Here is a 15,391-nt window from a genome sequence, read left to right as displayed (position 1 = left end):
ATAGCATATGACTAAGCCTCAATCGTGGGTTTGTGGGTTTATTTATTGACAAGAAGTACTTTGTAAGAGCTCCTCCGAGAAGAAGAGCAGGTGCTTTGTGGCTTACTCAGTTAATTTTTACTCATCCTGTTCATTCCACTTCTATTATAATTTGTTGATTGACAGACAGGAGGTAGTGGGTAAGTTAGACAAATTCTCCCCCTTTGACATGTGAAATTATGTACATTGTGAAAATGTAAATAAATCCTTTTGAAGGAAACATGCAAACTAATCTTATTTGCCTGAATTTCAGGGTTTTTTTCCCTTTGTCTGTCAGCCCTCTCAATCCATGGCAGACACAATCAGCCTCATAAAAGTCACAAAATCCCTCTGGGTCAATAGAATGCCCCGCACAAATCCTTCTCTTCCTTCTGCTCAATTCTTTTTGTGTCATGTTCGCACATCTGACTCAGTCGACTATGGTGTGCCAAGTTCGCATATTTTGCTCAAGCGCGCAACCCCGCCCAAACCCATCAATAGATCGCCAAAAGCCAGAACACAATGAAAGCTTCACTCACAATACTATTCCTGACACAGATGTCAACCTGGCAAAAGATTACACAAGTGTTGTCCTCTTATGGAGTCATTTGGATTTGTTGAGATGATTAACAAAGTTGTGATATATGTTTATGAGTGGTGTACCTGACGTATAGCAAAAAAATACAACTTGTAAGTCCTTGTCTGGTCGTAGGTACCCTTTAAAGGACAAATGAAAGTTAGACAGAAGTCATGACACTGCCTACAGATGAATTTGCTCCCAGGTGAGTGCAAATCATGTAGAAGATATGCAGGGTTTATTGTACGTATAAGTAGGCTTTGTAGTACAGAAATCAAAGTGCACTTCCAGTCCATGTTCAATTTAGATTTTTAGTATATGAATGAAATTACACAAATGGAAGGATGTAAACTTCATCCCACTTGGACATGAAGTTTCTAAGTTTTACAGTTTCATAGAACAATGATGTTGTCAAACCAGAAACATTCGCAGCATGAAACTTTTGTGAATTGTCGCTGACATTTTTTATGTGCTGTGTTTTGTGTAGAAAAAGAAAATAACTTGTGCTTGCATTATACTTTCATGAATCCTTACTCCTTGTGAAATTCGCAAAAGTTTCATGCGTGTGGAAATTTTTGGTTTTACAGTATGAGGACCACCCATTCAAATCAGATGAGGTAAGCCTGTTATTTCACCAGTCCATCATTAGTCTGCGCACAAATTCACAAAAATCACCTGTGGAATAATCGAAGAGCAAAACCTAGTGTCTTTCACGTCAAATCATGTGTTTTATGTTGCACTATCTCAACCATGATAACTTTTAGGGCTTAAGGTACATATATTGTAAGGTAAGGTATCGTAAGGTTTTATAGAGGCTTTATAGGTAAATAAGACCCCCCCCCAAAAAAAAAAAAAAAAAAAAATTATGATACATGAGATGTTGCCATTATCACCTGTAATTTATGTAATTCTCATGGAATTCATATCTACATAATTATGTACAGTTTAATGAGATCATGACATCACCATTACACCTCCTGTATACACCATATAGGCCTACTGTATTTGGGTTCATAATTTTAGTGAATTGCACAAGTTGAGTGCTATCCAATTTTGAACAAGCGAAAATATTTACTCTGATCCAGACATGAATGCGATGTGCATGCGTTCATTTCTCCATCCACTGCTGTACTCCACGGTCACAAAATTGTCTCTGTCTGCAAAAAAAAAATAGACTCGCCATAGAAATATATGGCATATACAGTGATTCATTAAAAGACACCACAGTATAATGTGAACAATTTCACAGCAACATCTGACAACATTATGGACAGATTTTTTGTGTATAATTACACAAGAAAATGTGAAATACCACCTTTACTCGTATATAAGTCCCTATTTTCAAATTCATGAAGGCCCACTCAAAATTTGAATGGCAAGTCACCCAAGTAGTCAGCTGTTGGATGCATTGACAATACATGTACTTCTACAGACATCGAACTTTTTCATCATGTGGCTGTATGTTGCACCAAACAAGTTTGTTGGATTCCTGCCATTTCTGGAAAAAAAAAAGGAAAAAGAAAACATGTGACTCATCCTGGCGTCAGTCAAACTTGCCACTCTATCAAAACACCCAATACTCACTGAACCAGCATTACACTCTTGCATTTCCATTCGAGTTCAGCCCTTAATATTGGTCTGACGCCCCACCCCCCACCCCACATCCAACTGTCGCTTACATTGCAGTGTTGCTACAGTATCCACCAGTACCCAAATCCTGTGTGAGGTTTGTGTGTCACCAATCAAAATACATAGTAGCCACAATGTGTCGTATCCCGATTTCCTTCATAATTCCGTATGTCCCCCAAAAAAATTACAACGGGACCCTATTTCAGGGTATGAAACTATAACTCATTGCCCACATCTTACAGAAAATTCCATTCGATTTGCTTCAGTGGTCAAAGAGGAATGAGGAATTTTGTTGAGCATATGTCGGGAATCTCTTCCCTCCAAGTTCTGTCTATTGTGTTCACACACGAGAGCATCCAAGTGCTAAACTTGGAAGAATCAGACTCATGACATGCTTTACAACAATCCACATTTCTCTGTGACCGCTTAACCAAATGGAATGAGGTTTTCTGTAAAATAGAGCTAAGATGTTATATTTTAAGACCCTGACGTAGCATTTAGACAGTTTAATCATATTGGGTGTTGTCAATGCGAAAATCTGATTGTAATTTTTTGGGGGACTCTGGGTGCGTTCGAGAGCTCTCCTAAAGCGAACTGTACCAGACCGTATCCGCGCCAGAGGAGCACCCGAACGCTCCTAAAGTGTACCGTACCATACTGTACCGAGTCAAAAGTGGACCACTTCCCGACGTGCTCCAAAAGTGTACCAAAGCGTACCAAAAGTTTGTTGTAAAGCAAGCGCGTATCATGCGCATACGTCACAATGGAAAGACATCATTTTCTTTGTTCGGGACAGCTGTAAGTTGTTCAAGCGCCAGGTGGATGACATTCTTGCTTCAAAAATGCGTGACCTTTCCTAAAAACAACTCGCGAGGTACGCTTTCTCGACAGAGTGCTCAAACGCTTCAAAACTGGCACAGTTCGGTACGGTACGCTTTGGTTCAGTTCGCTTTGGTTTGCTTTAGAGCGCTCGAACGCACCCTTACTGTACATGTAGAAGTGAATTTTGGAATTCAAGGACCCCTCCCCTCCTCCCCCCCCCCCCCCCCAACACACACACATAACACCACCACCACAACAACAACAAAAAACCAAAAAATACATGTACATTAAAAAGAAACAGGCCTAAAGAGAGTAGACCGAGGTAGGTAGGAGAGAAGTCTTCCGAAAGTAAATTAACATTTATGTCTGACTTTTCACAAATTGGATCAACACAGGGTAGTCAACCTCACGAGTCCATTCCGTTGGGACTAGCTTGCCAAGAAATCCAGATGTTTTCGATTCAGCAAGCGCTGAGGGCATTGACTGCTCAGTGACTGCCATTCCCCCTACTTCAATAGCTCAGACTTGCTTCTGTCTTGCCTTTACTAAACCACAGCCAGTCACATTATTATTATTTTATTTGGCAGAAAACATGTAACACATAATCAATTACAAAACTCAAAATAATCAATCAATACACTAACACAAAAATACCCAAACACTGAATGCAATTGACAGGGCTGCCAGGCATTGGGCAAAGTTAACTAAATAACTGTAGTCCGTGGACCGCCCTAACCTATATCCCTTCCAGGCGCATTCAGAGTTACAGATTTATGTGCCACTGATTATCATAATAAAATATTCATAACTGTACCTTTTAAATCTCTTACATAAAAATACAAACTATGTAAAAATCCTTATACAAACTGTATTTCACAATATCAAATCACAATTTACAAACTCATGATCACACCGATAAAAGCACAAATCCTGACAAGGAGGGTAAAAACTTTTGAAAGGGGATACAATTCGCATCTGAGTCTACCTACATGTGCATGGAAATCAGCTCTGTCATTTAGGAGTGTGTTTGATTCGACCACCCTACATTACCATATACATTGTAAGTGTAATAGATTTTAGTGCTGTGTACTAATGTTTAGTGCTACATCATCATCATCATCGTCATCATTTATCATCATTATCATTCTCATCATCAATCATACAATCATACCGTTTCCATTCTAATGACTATGGCAAAAAAAAAAAGATGTGTACCATGTATGCAGCTGTGAGAATGACATGTGATAAAATTAATTTAATGGTATTTTGAAGTGAAAGATATTCGTTTGACCATCTTTTGAAAATTTCATACTGCTACATGTATTATTAACTAGAGAAAACGCACATAAATTCATTAACAGATATCTGAATGATGATATTGGGACCTGAATTTTTACTGCGTTGTTACAGGAACTTCGTTATAACTGGAGTGCACTATACACACATGTAATTTACTTGGTTTTATAAATGAAGACCAAATGCAAACAAGAATTTGAATATCCACAACCAACTATGAGCAATATGTTTTCAGTTTATTTTTCATACACATATTTTTATAAAATGTAGTCAACTTTGCTTAAAACTTATGCTTTGGGACTGACAAAAAAAAAAGATCCTCTTCCAAAAATCAGAGGATAGCTCTCAAAATTACTTCCATCATTCCTCATGCAGTGGGAAGTGTGAAAAAACGCAAACGAAAATGTAGTCCTTGATGCAAACTGACATTTACTTGGAGTCCTAAGAGTCGGGGGGGGGGGGGGGGGGGGGGGAATTGCCAAGCACTGATTTTCTCAAATTTTTCCATCGTCAAGTCAAGTGAATCATGCAGTCAATTAAAGAAGAAAAATGTATACTGTATGAGCTGTAATTTTCGCGTACAGATATTTTCATCAGATGTTGTTTTCGCGAATTGACACTGATGCTATCATAATGCACTATTACCCTTGCGCATGGCGACATTTCCGGGTGTTGTTAAATTCATGGTCCAACAGTGATTTGCGAAAATAACAGCTTACCGGTATACAGTATTCTGACAAAATAACTTAAAATCTATGTTGCATATCCATTCACAAGATTGTTTTGTTTTTGGTTTCCTCTACAGGAATAAAATTGATAATGAAATCCATAACAGATTATCTTGGGAAATTAAATCTGCTTCATCAGCTAAATATCAATTTTGCAATACATGTATTTAAGTTGACACCTTTCATCTTTCTTAAGACGAGACACATTGCAATATACATAAACACATCAATCGCAAAATAATATGGTACTAAAAAGGAAAAAAGAGTCATCAATACTTTTTTTATCTTGACAATAAATACAGTTGTATGATTGTGATTTTCTCAATTTCAAGAAGACAACAGGAGTTGTCTTTAGCAAGCCAAATTTTCAACCAGAACACATCCAGATCAGCACACTATACATCGAAGTATAACTATGATTATGCACAGGCCTTTCAAGCAAAGTAACACTTCCGTGTACATGTATTTCCCTAAATCATTTTCAGGACCAGTTTCATCTTCCTCATACGATACCTCTGATGAACGTTTCTTGATTGGTTTTTTTTTTAATGTATGTGAAAATGAAAAAAAAAACTACATTCATGGAGGTCAACTAAAGGGGAATGCAAAGTTACCACGTACAAGTGAAACAGACTAAAGAAAATAAATGAGACTTTGCCCTAAATCATCCATTCCTATCATGACAAAACTTGATGACGCTCCTTTCAGATATCAGACATGAAGACACAAGTATCTATACAAACTGTCCTATGCACACAGGTAATTTCCTACAGATTACAGAGAATATATAATGAAAATAATTGCATACACGCATGTGCATGTAGAGAAAAGTATGAAATGACATGAAAATGGTGATACAAGACATAGAAACATTATGCATTAAGTTGCCAATTTGGAGAGCAGAGCAGCACACAGGCCGGAAGTGAAGACTGAGGTTTGGCTTTCTAATGGTACAAGCAGAAATATTCAATCAGCGACACTGGTTCAACTTGACAGTTTTTAAGAGGTGCTTCAGTCGAAGTGTTTTTTCTTCAGCTCCAGTAAGCATCATCCTATGAGCCTCTTGCACCTCATTCTTAATATCAACATTAAAATTATGATAATAATTGTGATTTACATAGCACATAACAATTACTCATCAATTCTCACAGCAGGACAATTTCCTTTTTGCAGACATTCTCGTTTATATTTTTCAGTTAAATACACCTAGCGCCTGCTACTTTTTGTGCACTTCAAAGACAATTGTACTAAAGTCTCCTGTGTTTCACTGACAGCAGATCCACAAAGAAAGGAGAAAGTGCAAACTTGATTTTACTTTGCAAATATGATGACATTCTGGGAAAAGAAAAAATGGATTTATTATTCTTTGATTCCCCAAACCCTGCATTTGTTTGTTTGTATGTCTGCAGTTTTGATGTTGGCACGCCCAGCTTAATATATTCATAACATTAAACTCAACCTGGGCGAAGTGTGTAAGGCTGCGGTTCAAAACGACTGACTCAAAAGGAGATTACGTAACTGGTGGTGTTTATAAACATTCGCGATCGTGCACGTGTGATCGCACACACATGATCATAAAACATGAAGACCACATTGTTAAGTGATTACATGGGCAAATTCGTAACAATGTCAACTGAACTTTTCATACTTTGGTGTACAATTTGTTGACTGAAGTCAGAGGAAAGTTGATTACATTGCCAGCAGTCATTCAGATTTTGTCAAAGGCATTTCAAAAAGTTTTGTATATTCAACATGGCTTATATTTCAAGAAGATGAGGTTTATATTCTTATTCGCGAAGTAACTTCAACCTTGTCACACAAAATAAATTAAAAGGGTTTCACCAACATACCAATTTATTCTCCATTATAATTCTGATTTTTAAAAATTTTATTACAGTTTTGCTTGGCGAGGTCGACAACAGTCATCTCAGTAGAATAAAGGACTGCCGTATCAAGTCCCCACATGCTAACATATTTGTGGCATCATCAGTGGAAGAAAACGACACAGAACTTTCACATGCTGCTGGCTTCACTGCATCGGAGAGAATCCACCTCGTCCCCAATAATGATCTTCACGCGACATCCACATCTCCCTTCAGAAGGCTCCAACCAATAGACATGTTGATCGATTGTTTAGCTCCTCCATGGCGCGCATGCAGGCATATACTTCTCAGGCTACATGCATGGCTCTAATTTGTGTTTTACTGTAGGCATGCAAATTTGTGAAGTCAAAACATTTTTTTTTTTTGGACTCCTGCAGAAAAGTTCAGTGTCTTGTTTGTTTCAGATGACATACAATGTCTTTGGCAGAACATGGTCTTCAAATTCCGCTGGCTGACTTGTGCAATGTGATTCAGCGAACAATTTTTCTAAAACTTCCTAAAATTTTCCTTTCAATATTACCTTAGATGCAATTCATCCTTAAATAATTTGCTACACATTCCATTACTGGATGGGGCCTACAGAGCCTGAAAATACACAAATATTCAGCACAGCATATGGTCAGTGATGGAATTCTACTCTGGAAATGTCAACACATTGGTTATCTGGTCACTATGTGAGTATTGTTACGCCTTGTCTCCACAATGGTTATACAGGTGAATACCTCGCATGTGTATTCTAAAATATGTTTTCACTCATTCTGGCTTTCATGAAATGCAACTAAACTTCTTTGATATGTGACACCACACTTCAATGGAGCACAGTCTTGGGTTCATCTCAGTCTAAGAAGGCTCTCTTTTGTTAAGTGTACAGGCCCTTTATAGTAGCAGGTAGTCCCACAGGGAAAATCACATTGCACAAGTCTTGAGATCGAGGCACGCATTCCTACCATCTTGGCTGTCCTGGCATCTGACACTGCTATATCTGTTATATGGAGAGAAGAGAAAAGCAAAATCAGCAAACCAGTAGTGGAGTATTTCTGGTGAAAATCAGGTCAATTACAACAGATTACTCGTTTCAATTGGTGTGAAAGCTATGTGGAATCTCCCACATTGTATCATTATGCCATGAACAGATGCTGCAGTACACACTCATAAATATTCTAAGGTGTCAATAAGCATCAACAATGCTATGTTCATTTTAAAAAAAAATGAGGGGGGGGAATTATTTCACGTACACATAAAATACCACTTACGTAGTAGAAGATCAGAGGGATATTAATTCACCATGAGGCACATTAGGTACACTCTACGAATGAATTTTTTGTCATGCAACTTGTTGGCTATCTATTATTATTTCAATCTGAAACATCACAGCATTTATTTAAATCGTCCTTGCCCACAGTGTATTAAATAGCCATGCTCACAAAATCTAAACAGAATTTTGCAAGATGCTAATATGAAATCCAAAGACACTCAACGATGACATAAAAGAAAATAAAGATGCTATGCCTTCAACCTTCACTAATTTGTGTGCCAAGAAGTTAATATTATTATTAATTACACTTCCGATGATTCATCAACTAAGATATATAGTGACAATGGAGGAGCTGTGATACCTTAACCCTAAAAAGACTGGGGGGGGGGGCCTAAAAGGCCCCCCCCTCGACATTTCGCGCGATTACTCAGCAACACGCAATGCTCTCGCCGCGATGCTCTATGACTTTTTTCTTTCGAGTTTTCCGCACATTTTGACACCAAATTTGTGATGCCCGGGGGTAGGGTTCTGAAGTTACATAACTTTTTGTACATGCACGTGAGACCGAAAATGGCTCAAAAATGTGATTTTGTGTACAAAGTCAATACAAATTGAGTTTTATCACATGGTTCATATAAATATGCTTATTTTTACTCTCAATGGCTAAAATCAATTTGTTTTAGTAGTATTATGCTTCAAAAAGGGCCTGCTACAAATTTTGCTGAAAAAAAACAAAAAAAAACAAAAGGTCGAAAAAACAAAGAAATACATAAGAAATTCATAAAACAATAAAATAAATAAGAAATTAATTTTGATACCGAATTTTTTTTCAAGTACATTTGCTAAGAATGCTACAAAGAATATCTAGACCAAAAATGAGCACTTTTGGAGCTTTATTTACTGATTTAGATAAAAAAGTCTGATTTCTCTCATAAATTAGCATAATTAATCAAAATAAAATAAAAGAAGACTATTTTGGAAAATTTAAATATACAATCTTTTAGATTACATCGCACACTACCATTGTGCAAATTTCCGCGGCGATCGCGCGATCCATGGCCGAGATCTTAAGGGGGGGCCCTTTAGGCCCCCCCCCCCCCAGTCTTTCGAGCTACCAAAATAGCCCAGTCTTTTTAGGGTTAAGTTGTATGGGCATGTGGGTGTCAGGATAGGTCTGGGCTCAATATCCAAGACAAGTTTCTGGCTCTAATAGTTATGTTTTTACACTAGAGATCATTCAATATCTCTTCTCTGTACCTCCTATTATTACTGGGTCCTTCAGTGCAACAGAACAGAAGTCTTGCAAAGAATGAATTTAGCCTTATCCGAAAGTGCATCCTACTTTCGAATACACTCACTACAAATTGGTTCTATACACACGTTAACAAATGATCAGGACTAATTAGACCCCACATTATCGCTGATGTTACCACATGAGAAAAAACACATTGCAAATACACTCACTCCTGCAATGTCGTCCCCTATTTCATCATCAAAGCCTTGGTCATCGAACGCCACATCATCGTCCTCGTTCTCCTGGCCAAATGTGACAGACTCGTTGATCTTGGCCGTCTCAGGCAGCTCGCCATACATCTTGAGGTTCCTGGCCTCGTCCACATTGTACTTGAGGATGACATCGGCTTTCTCATCCTGGTAGTCACGGAGACCAATGAGGATGATGTCACCCTGGTTGATCCATACCTGAGTTGCAACAAAACACAGGTCACTAAATGAGCCTGCTCAGCTTACAATTGACTGCACTATAAATTTTGCAACTACCAGTTGCTCTGAGTGTGACTCCAGGTTGGTCCACGAGGGGTTTTAGCATGTCGCTGCAACATGCTAAAATTCTTGTGCAACATCCTCAAAAGCCAGCAACATGCTATGCAACATCCTCAAGAATTTGCAACAAGCTCAAAGTAAAAGTATTCAAAAATGTGCAAAACATGTGCATACCATAAGAAACATCAAACTAACTGGTACATTTGTGTGCAAAACATGAGAGAGAACATTGAATGTAAGCAGCACGAAGAGAGATAAGCAGCAAAATATTGCGTACTACATACTCATTGTGTGCGCTCCGCGCATATTCAATTTCTGCAATATTCTCAGATTCTGAGCTTGCAACATGTTCAAATTTCAAGTTGTGGACCACCCTGGACTCATAATGAATTATGTCCTCAATTTTGACATTTATAAAAGAACCACAAAATTAAAGTTTCAGTTATGTCGTTACACCAAATGTGTGACACAGCACTGATATTTCTTTGCCAGAAGCTATACATGCACTTCCTCCAAGTTTCCAGATTTTAGCTATTTTTTTTTCTTTTTAATCATGAGGCCTTGATGTCAACTTAGTCTTACTTTTTTTTCTTAATTTCTCTCTGATGTGAACTTCGTCTTACCTTCTTTCTTAATTTCCCTCTGATGTGGCACAATCTTTTCTTTCCATCGAAGCACAATGCCTCTAATCTGCCATTTCCAAGCATTTTGATGACCTGTGCATATTCTGCAGATATCATAGAAAATGAAAGGCTATAATATTCAAAATGCACAAATGATTGCAAGGAAAGAGGACATCAAATTGCTGCATTGCACCTGAAATTTTCAGAACTTTTCACTGTTAGACATTTTATTATCAACTTGACCATGAAAGAATGACTTTCCCAAATATTTGTCAAATGTCAGGCTTACATGTGTACAAATTTGTACCTGTGGTATGGCAAAGAGAAGGCAAGCAATCAGTATTTCTACCATTAAATTTTTACATTAGCTGTAAGATACAGCTTGGAAATGATTTGTTGGGGGTATTTATCTATTTTTATCTACATTTTTTAATGCTTTTTTTTTTCCAGTCAGAGATTTATGCATAAGTGTGCATGGAATTGTACACAAATCCAGAACCTCAGTATCAGCATTGGTTTCATACCTGGATGGCACCGAGCAGTTCTTGTGTACTCGCCTTTGGGGACAAAGACTGACCATCACTTACATGCAATTAGTTATTGCTTAATAGTTTTACATCTATACAAACTGTAGCTATGTAGAGTACTTTGGGAATTTGAATACAGGCCATTGAATTTTAAGTATTTATTGACCAAGCATCTTGTCACTCTCTTCAAGCCTAGTGGACAGGGAACAGAATGCAAGAAGATACTAAATCAGTATTTTGGACATGTTGAGCTCAAGCATTATCAATACCACCATCATTCTTTAAACACAGTTCTTGATATCAAATGTTACAAACCTGAAGATTTAACAATGTTTCTTTTTGATACTTTTTTTTTTGGGGGGGGGGGGGGGGGGGGGGGTGTGCCTCCTTACCTTGACCATCCTCCTTGAACACCAGCTCACGCTTCTCTGATTCATTCTCATTCTTTCCCCTCCTCCTGTTTTTACCTCCCTTTCCTTGGAAACAGAAAGAAAAGAGTACATAAGCATAAATGAATGGAAAATGTACACTTGAAATAGAATCCTCCTACATTTAAATGTCGGTAACCGGTATCAATTATTCACATGGTTGTAAGGAATATTTTTCTGTGCAGGCTGTATGAAAAGTCATATTTGTTTTGTTTTGTTTTTCAGGCTAAGGGGTCTCATAAATAAACATTCTATCAAAGCAAGAAGATATCAGACGACTAAAACAAATTCACTGCTTGTATAAAGAACTTCCGCAGATTTTTACTCTGGACATTTATGATTCAAATTACTTCAGCAGTACACACAGTACCGGTACACACACTACAGACTGGTATAGTAGTGTAGTGTAAAGTCTGGAACGGAATGACTGTCCATACATCCATTTACATGCAATTATCAATGCACTAGAGTACACTGAATCAACCCTTCTAAATGAAACAATAATAAGTTCACAGAACACTGAAATTGTAGGCCTACATTAAGAATGTAATTTACCCAACTTGTACGGGTAGTAGTACTAGTACATGTAGTAGTAGATTACATATCAGTTCGGGAAACCCACTCACAAGGGGGGCCCCTCCTTATAAGTAACCCGTCCCCCTTATAAGTAACCCCGTCCCCCTTATAAGTAACCCCCGGGGCACCCCTTATAAGGAGTCTCCACGCTTTTTTGCAATGCAACGCGAAAATGAAAGGACTGCGGCAATTCGCTTGATTATGTCCATAAAGCTTCACAAGTTTCCTAGTTACTCACGAAATTTGAGCAAAATCGGTTTGAGGCATCATATCTAAAATCATGGATTTAAATGCCATGTCAAACGACCCATGCGAATGCTGAAATGCGAGCGATTACTGGCGTGAGTGTCGCCAGGCGCGGCGGCGCGGCAATGCTTGAGTGCAGACGTGGCGACTGACTCAGTCGCCACGTCTGCACTCAAGCATTGCCGCGCCGCCGCGCCTGGCGACACTCACGCCAGTAATCGCTCGCATTTCAGCATTCGCATGGGTCGTTTGACATGGCATTTAAATCCATGATTTTAGATATGATGCCTCAAACCGATTTTGCTCAAATTTCGTGAGTAACTAGGAAACTTGTGAAGCTTTATGGACATAATCAAGCGAATTGCCGAAGTCCTTTCATTTTCGCGTTGCATTGCAAAAAAGCGTGGAGACTCCATATAAGGGGTGCCCCGGGGGTTACTTATAAGGGGGACGGGGTTACTTATAAGGGGGACGGGTTACTTATAAGGAGGGGCCCCCCTTGTGAGTGGGTTTCCCGAACTGATATAGAGATTGCATTTACAATAGGTGAAACACACAAAAAATTCAAACATGATACATGGCGGCACATGCCATGTCATAAACTCATTTAACGTTAACGACGTCGGTCATAAACTCATATCATTCACATTAGGGCCTACCATAAAAAAATTAGATTCTAATGTAGTAATAAACATGATAAATGATTACAATTCCGTGACTCAACAACACGTACGCAACTTGCAGGTGGTACAGGTAGCACACTGTGAAAGTAGTATTGTACCACCACAATGCCCCCAATGGCGTAACTGCGACCAGCAGCCCCAACGTACAACGTACAGTGTTGGGGCTGCGCCGTTTTGGCCTCGATATTTTAATGTTGTACCAATCGGGTGCCGTTCCGGCGCTGTATTTCCTTAATTTTTCAACAAAAACTACTGGGAATACTTACATGGGTGGACTAAACCTAAATGATTCACATCGGCGACTGTTTGATGCATTTCATTGCTTATGATGCAGAAAATGCTGTCTTATAAGGCAAATATCTTCAGCTCACCGATGCTCACTAAAACTCACAATCACTTGCACATGCGCACACAATGCATTCAGTGCAGTGCATTGACAGCTGTATTACTCGCTACATGATGCATATTCACCGTGCGATGATGCATTATTCATATCCTTTTGCGTCCGTAACGTTGACGTCATTGTTTACGCATGCGTAGATGCATACTGATGGATATACACGTTCAAAATAGCAGCAAAGCTCTCCACTAGGGCAGACCACCTACTCCTAAAAAATGTGGAAAATTATTCAGTTTCCAGATAAATGGTGAGAAGGACCAAGGCAATGGGGTAGTGTATATTTCATTTTATATTGTCACTGTGTTTATGATGGACATTTAGCCATGGTTTATTTGTGAATTTGCCGTATATGTGGCAATAGGGAGTTGTTCGTGATTCTCACTTGAACGAAACTGCGGGGTAGCCGCCAGGACCCCGCCGCAGAGCGGCGGGTCTCCGGGGCTACCAATGGCGATACCTTTTTGTGTGAACTAAGCCCTGGTAACTTTACGATCCCCATCCGGCCCCAGATCCAAGCGTGCCTACTACTAGTACTACACCACCGACCACTGTTAATTATCTACTGACACTACAGTACTGTAGCGCACAGTCTCTGTAACGTTTAGAGATTCTCTGTAACTTGTTAGGACGTGAGAATGAGTTTCCCAACGCGACGTGAACACATTCAATATGGCACGTTCGATTCACATAGATTCTACGTGAAGAAGTACCTATTTTATGACGGAGAGTTAAATCATAATCATACAATATGTCTGGAAGTACTGTACTACTGTATATTTTACTATCTACTGCAAGTAAATTGGTAAAATTTTACTCATCAGACAGTAAATTTACTAGAAACCAGACCAGATCTAACGTTAGTATAATTGTGCCATCATCACAGGCATCGATAAGCAAAATGCAAACTGTTCCTAACCAGACCTCTGCCACATTCACGACATTATCTTCGAACTATTGTAACAAACGCTTACCTTTGTTTTTGGGCATAGTGTGTATTTGTCGTAAAACAACTGATCAAACTTGGAAGCAAAGTCTCAGGGTGTTAACCAGAGTTTGACGTTTTATTTCTGTCAAATAACCTCACAATGCGTAGCCTAGGTAGAGACCTACGGAAACACGCAGTAACTGTCCGTAGCTCGTAAGTAGCTAGCTAGAGCGGATAGAATGAATGGATTTCCGTATGTGTGCGTACGCAAACGAGTACCCGTGTAGCTAGCAATACTGGTTGCGCGTTGTATCACACCATGTAGCTACAACACCATGATTACACCAAGGCAGTCATTGATCAGACACAATACACATTGCATGCAGTGCACTAGTGAGCACACGTGAGTGTTGACTGGTATTGCGCGCGTTTCTGCGTTACAATGGAAATTCGTCATCTTTGACTCTCAAAGCCTGAGGTTTGACGCTCTATTAATGTAAAGACCATGCTCAATCAGTTGGATATTTAATAACTACAACGTATGGCTAACAGCAATATCATGCTTTCATTGCGCAAGAAAAGTTTGCTCGGTATTGTGGGCATGGATTTCCTGGGTGATGCATGCGCTCATATTTTATGGAAAATATAGGGAAACTGCCAACATACGAATAAATCTGCAAGTCACCAGCATTGGTTGTAATTTTATGTTCGATAGAAGTATTCTCCATAACTTTGTGAGGTTTTAAGTCTTATTGCTCTCATGGATTTTGCTTCCGGCAAGGATTTCATATAAAGTAATACCGTAATAATCTACATCATGTCTTTGTCTTGAGATGAAATCAGAATTAGAAAAAAAAACTGTAAAGTTACTGAAAACAGCCTATCTAATTAAAAAGCGGGCCAGTGGAGCAAAAAATAAAAATGGAGTCAAAGGGACCTTATATATTACGAAATGAAATGAAATAAGATTTAAATAAATTCAAATTGAATTAT

General features: G+C 38.7%; 1 protein-coding gene across 1 annotated transcript; it reads right to left on the bottom strand.

The window, feature by feature from the left end:
• Positions 1-6,702: 6,702 nt before the first annotated feature.
• LOC139744304 (eukaryotic translation initiation factor 1A, Y-chromosomal-like) lies at positions 6,703-14,608 on the bottom strand. Its single transcript, XM_071654752.1, has 5 exons — positions 14,445-14,608; positions 11,533-11,616; positions 10,614-10,717; positions 9,673-9,909; positions 6,703-7,935 (listed from the first exon to the last, which is right to left on the bottom strand). The coding sequence occupies exons 1-5, from the start codon at positions 14,458-14,460 to the stop codon at positions 7,930-7,932; spliced, it is 447 nt and encodes a 148-aa protein (XP_071510853.1). The 5' UTR covers positions 14,461-14,608; the 3' UTR covers positions 6,703-7,929.
• Between the last annotated feature and the right edge of the window lie 783 nt (positions 14,609-15,391).

Source organism: Diadema antillarum, unplaced genomic scaffold, assembly GCF_040938485.1.
Source record: "Diadema antillarum isolate AM-2024a unplaced genomic scaffold, OU_Dant_1.0 seq00001157_RagTag, whole genome shotgun sequence".
Classification (NCBI taxonomy): Eukaryota; Metazoa; Echinodermata; class Echinoidea; order Diadematoida; family Diadematidae; genus Diadema; species Diadema antillarum.
The sequence above is the reverse complement of the archived record's forward strand: the minus strand, read 5'-3'. Positions and strand labels throughout refer to the sequence as shown.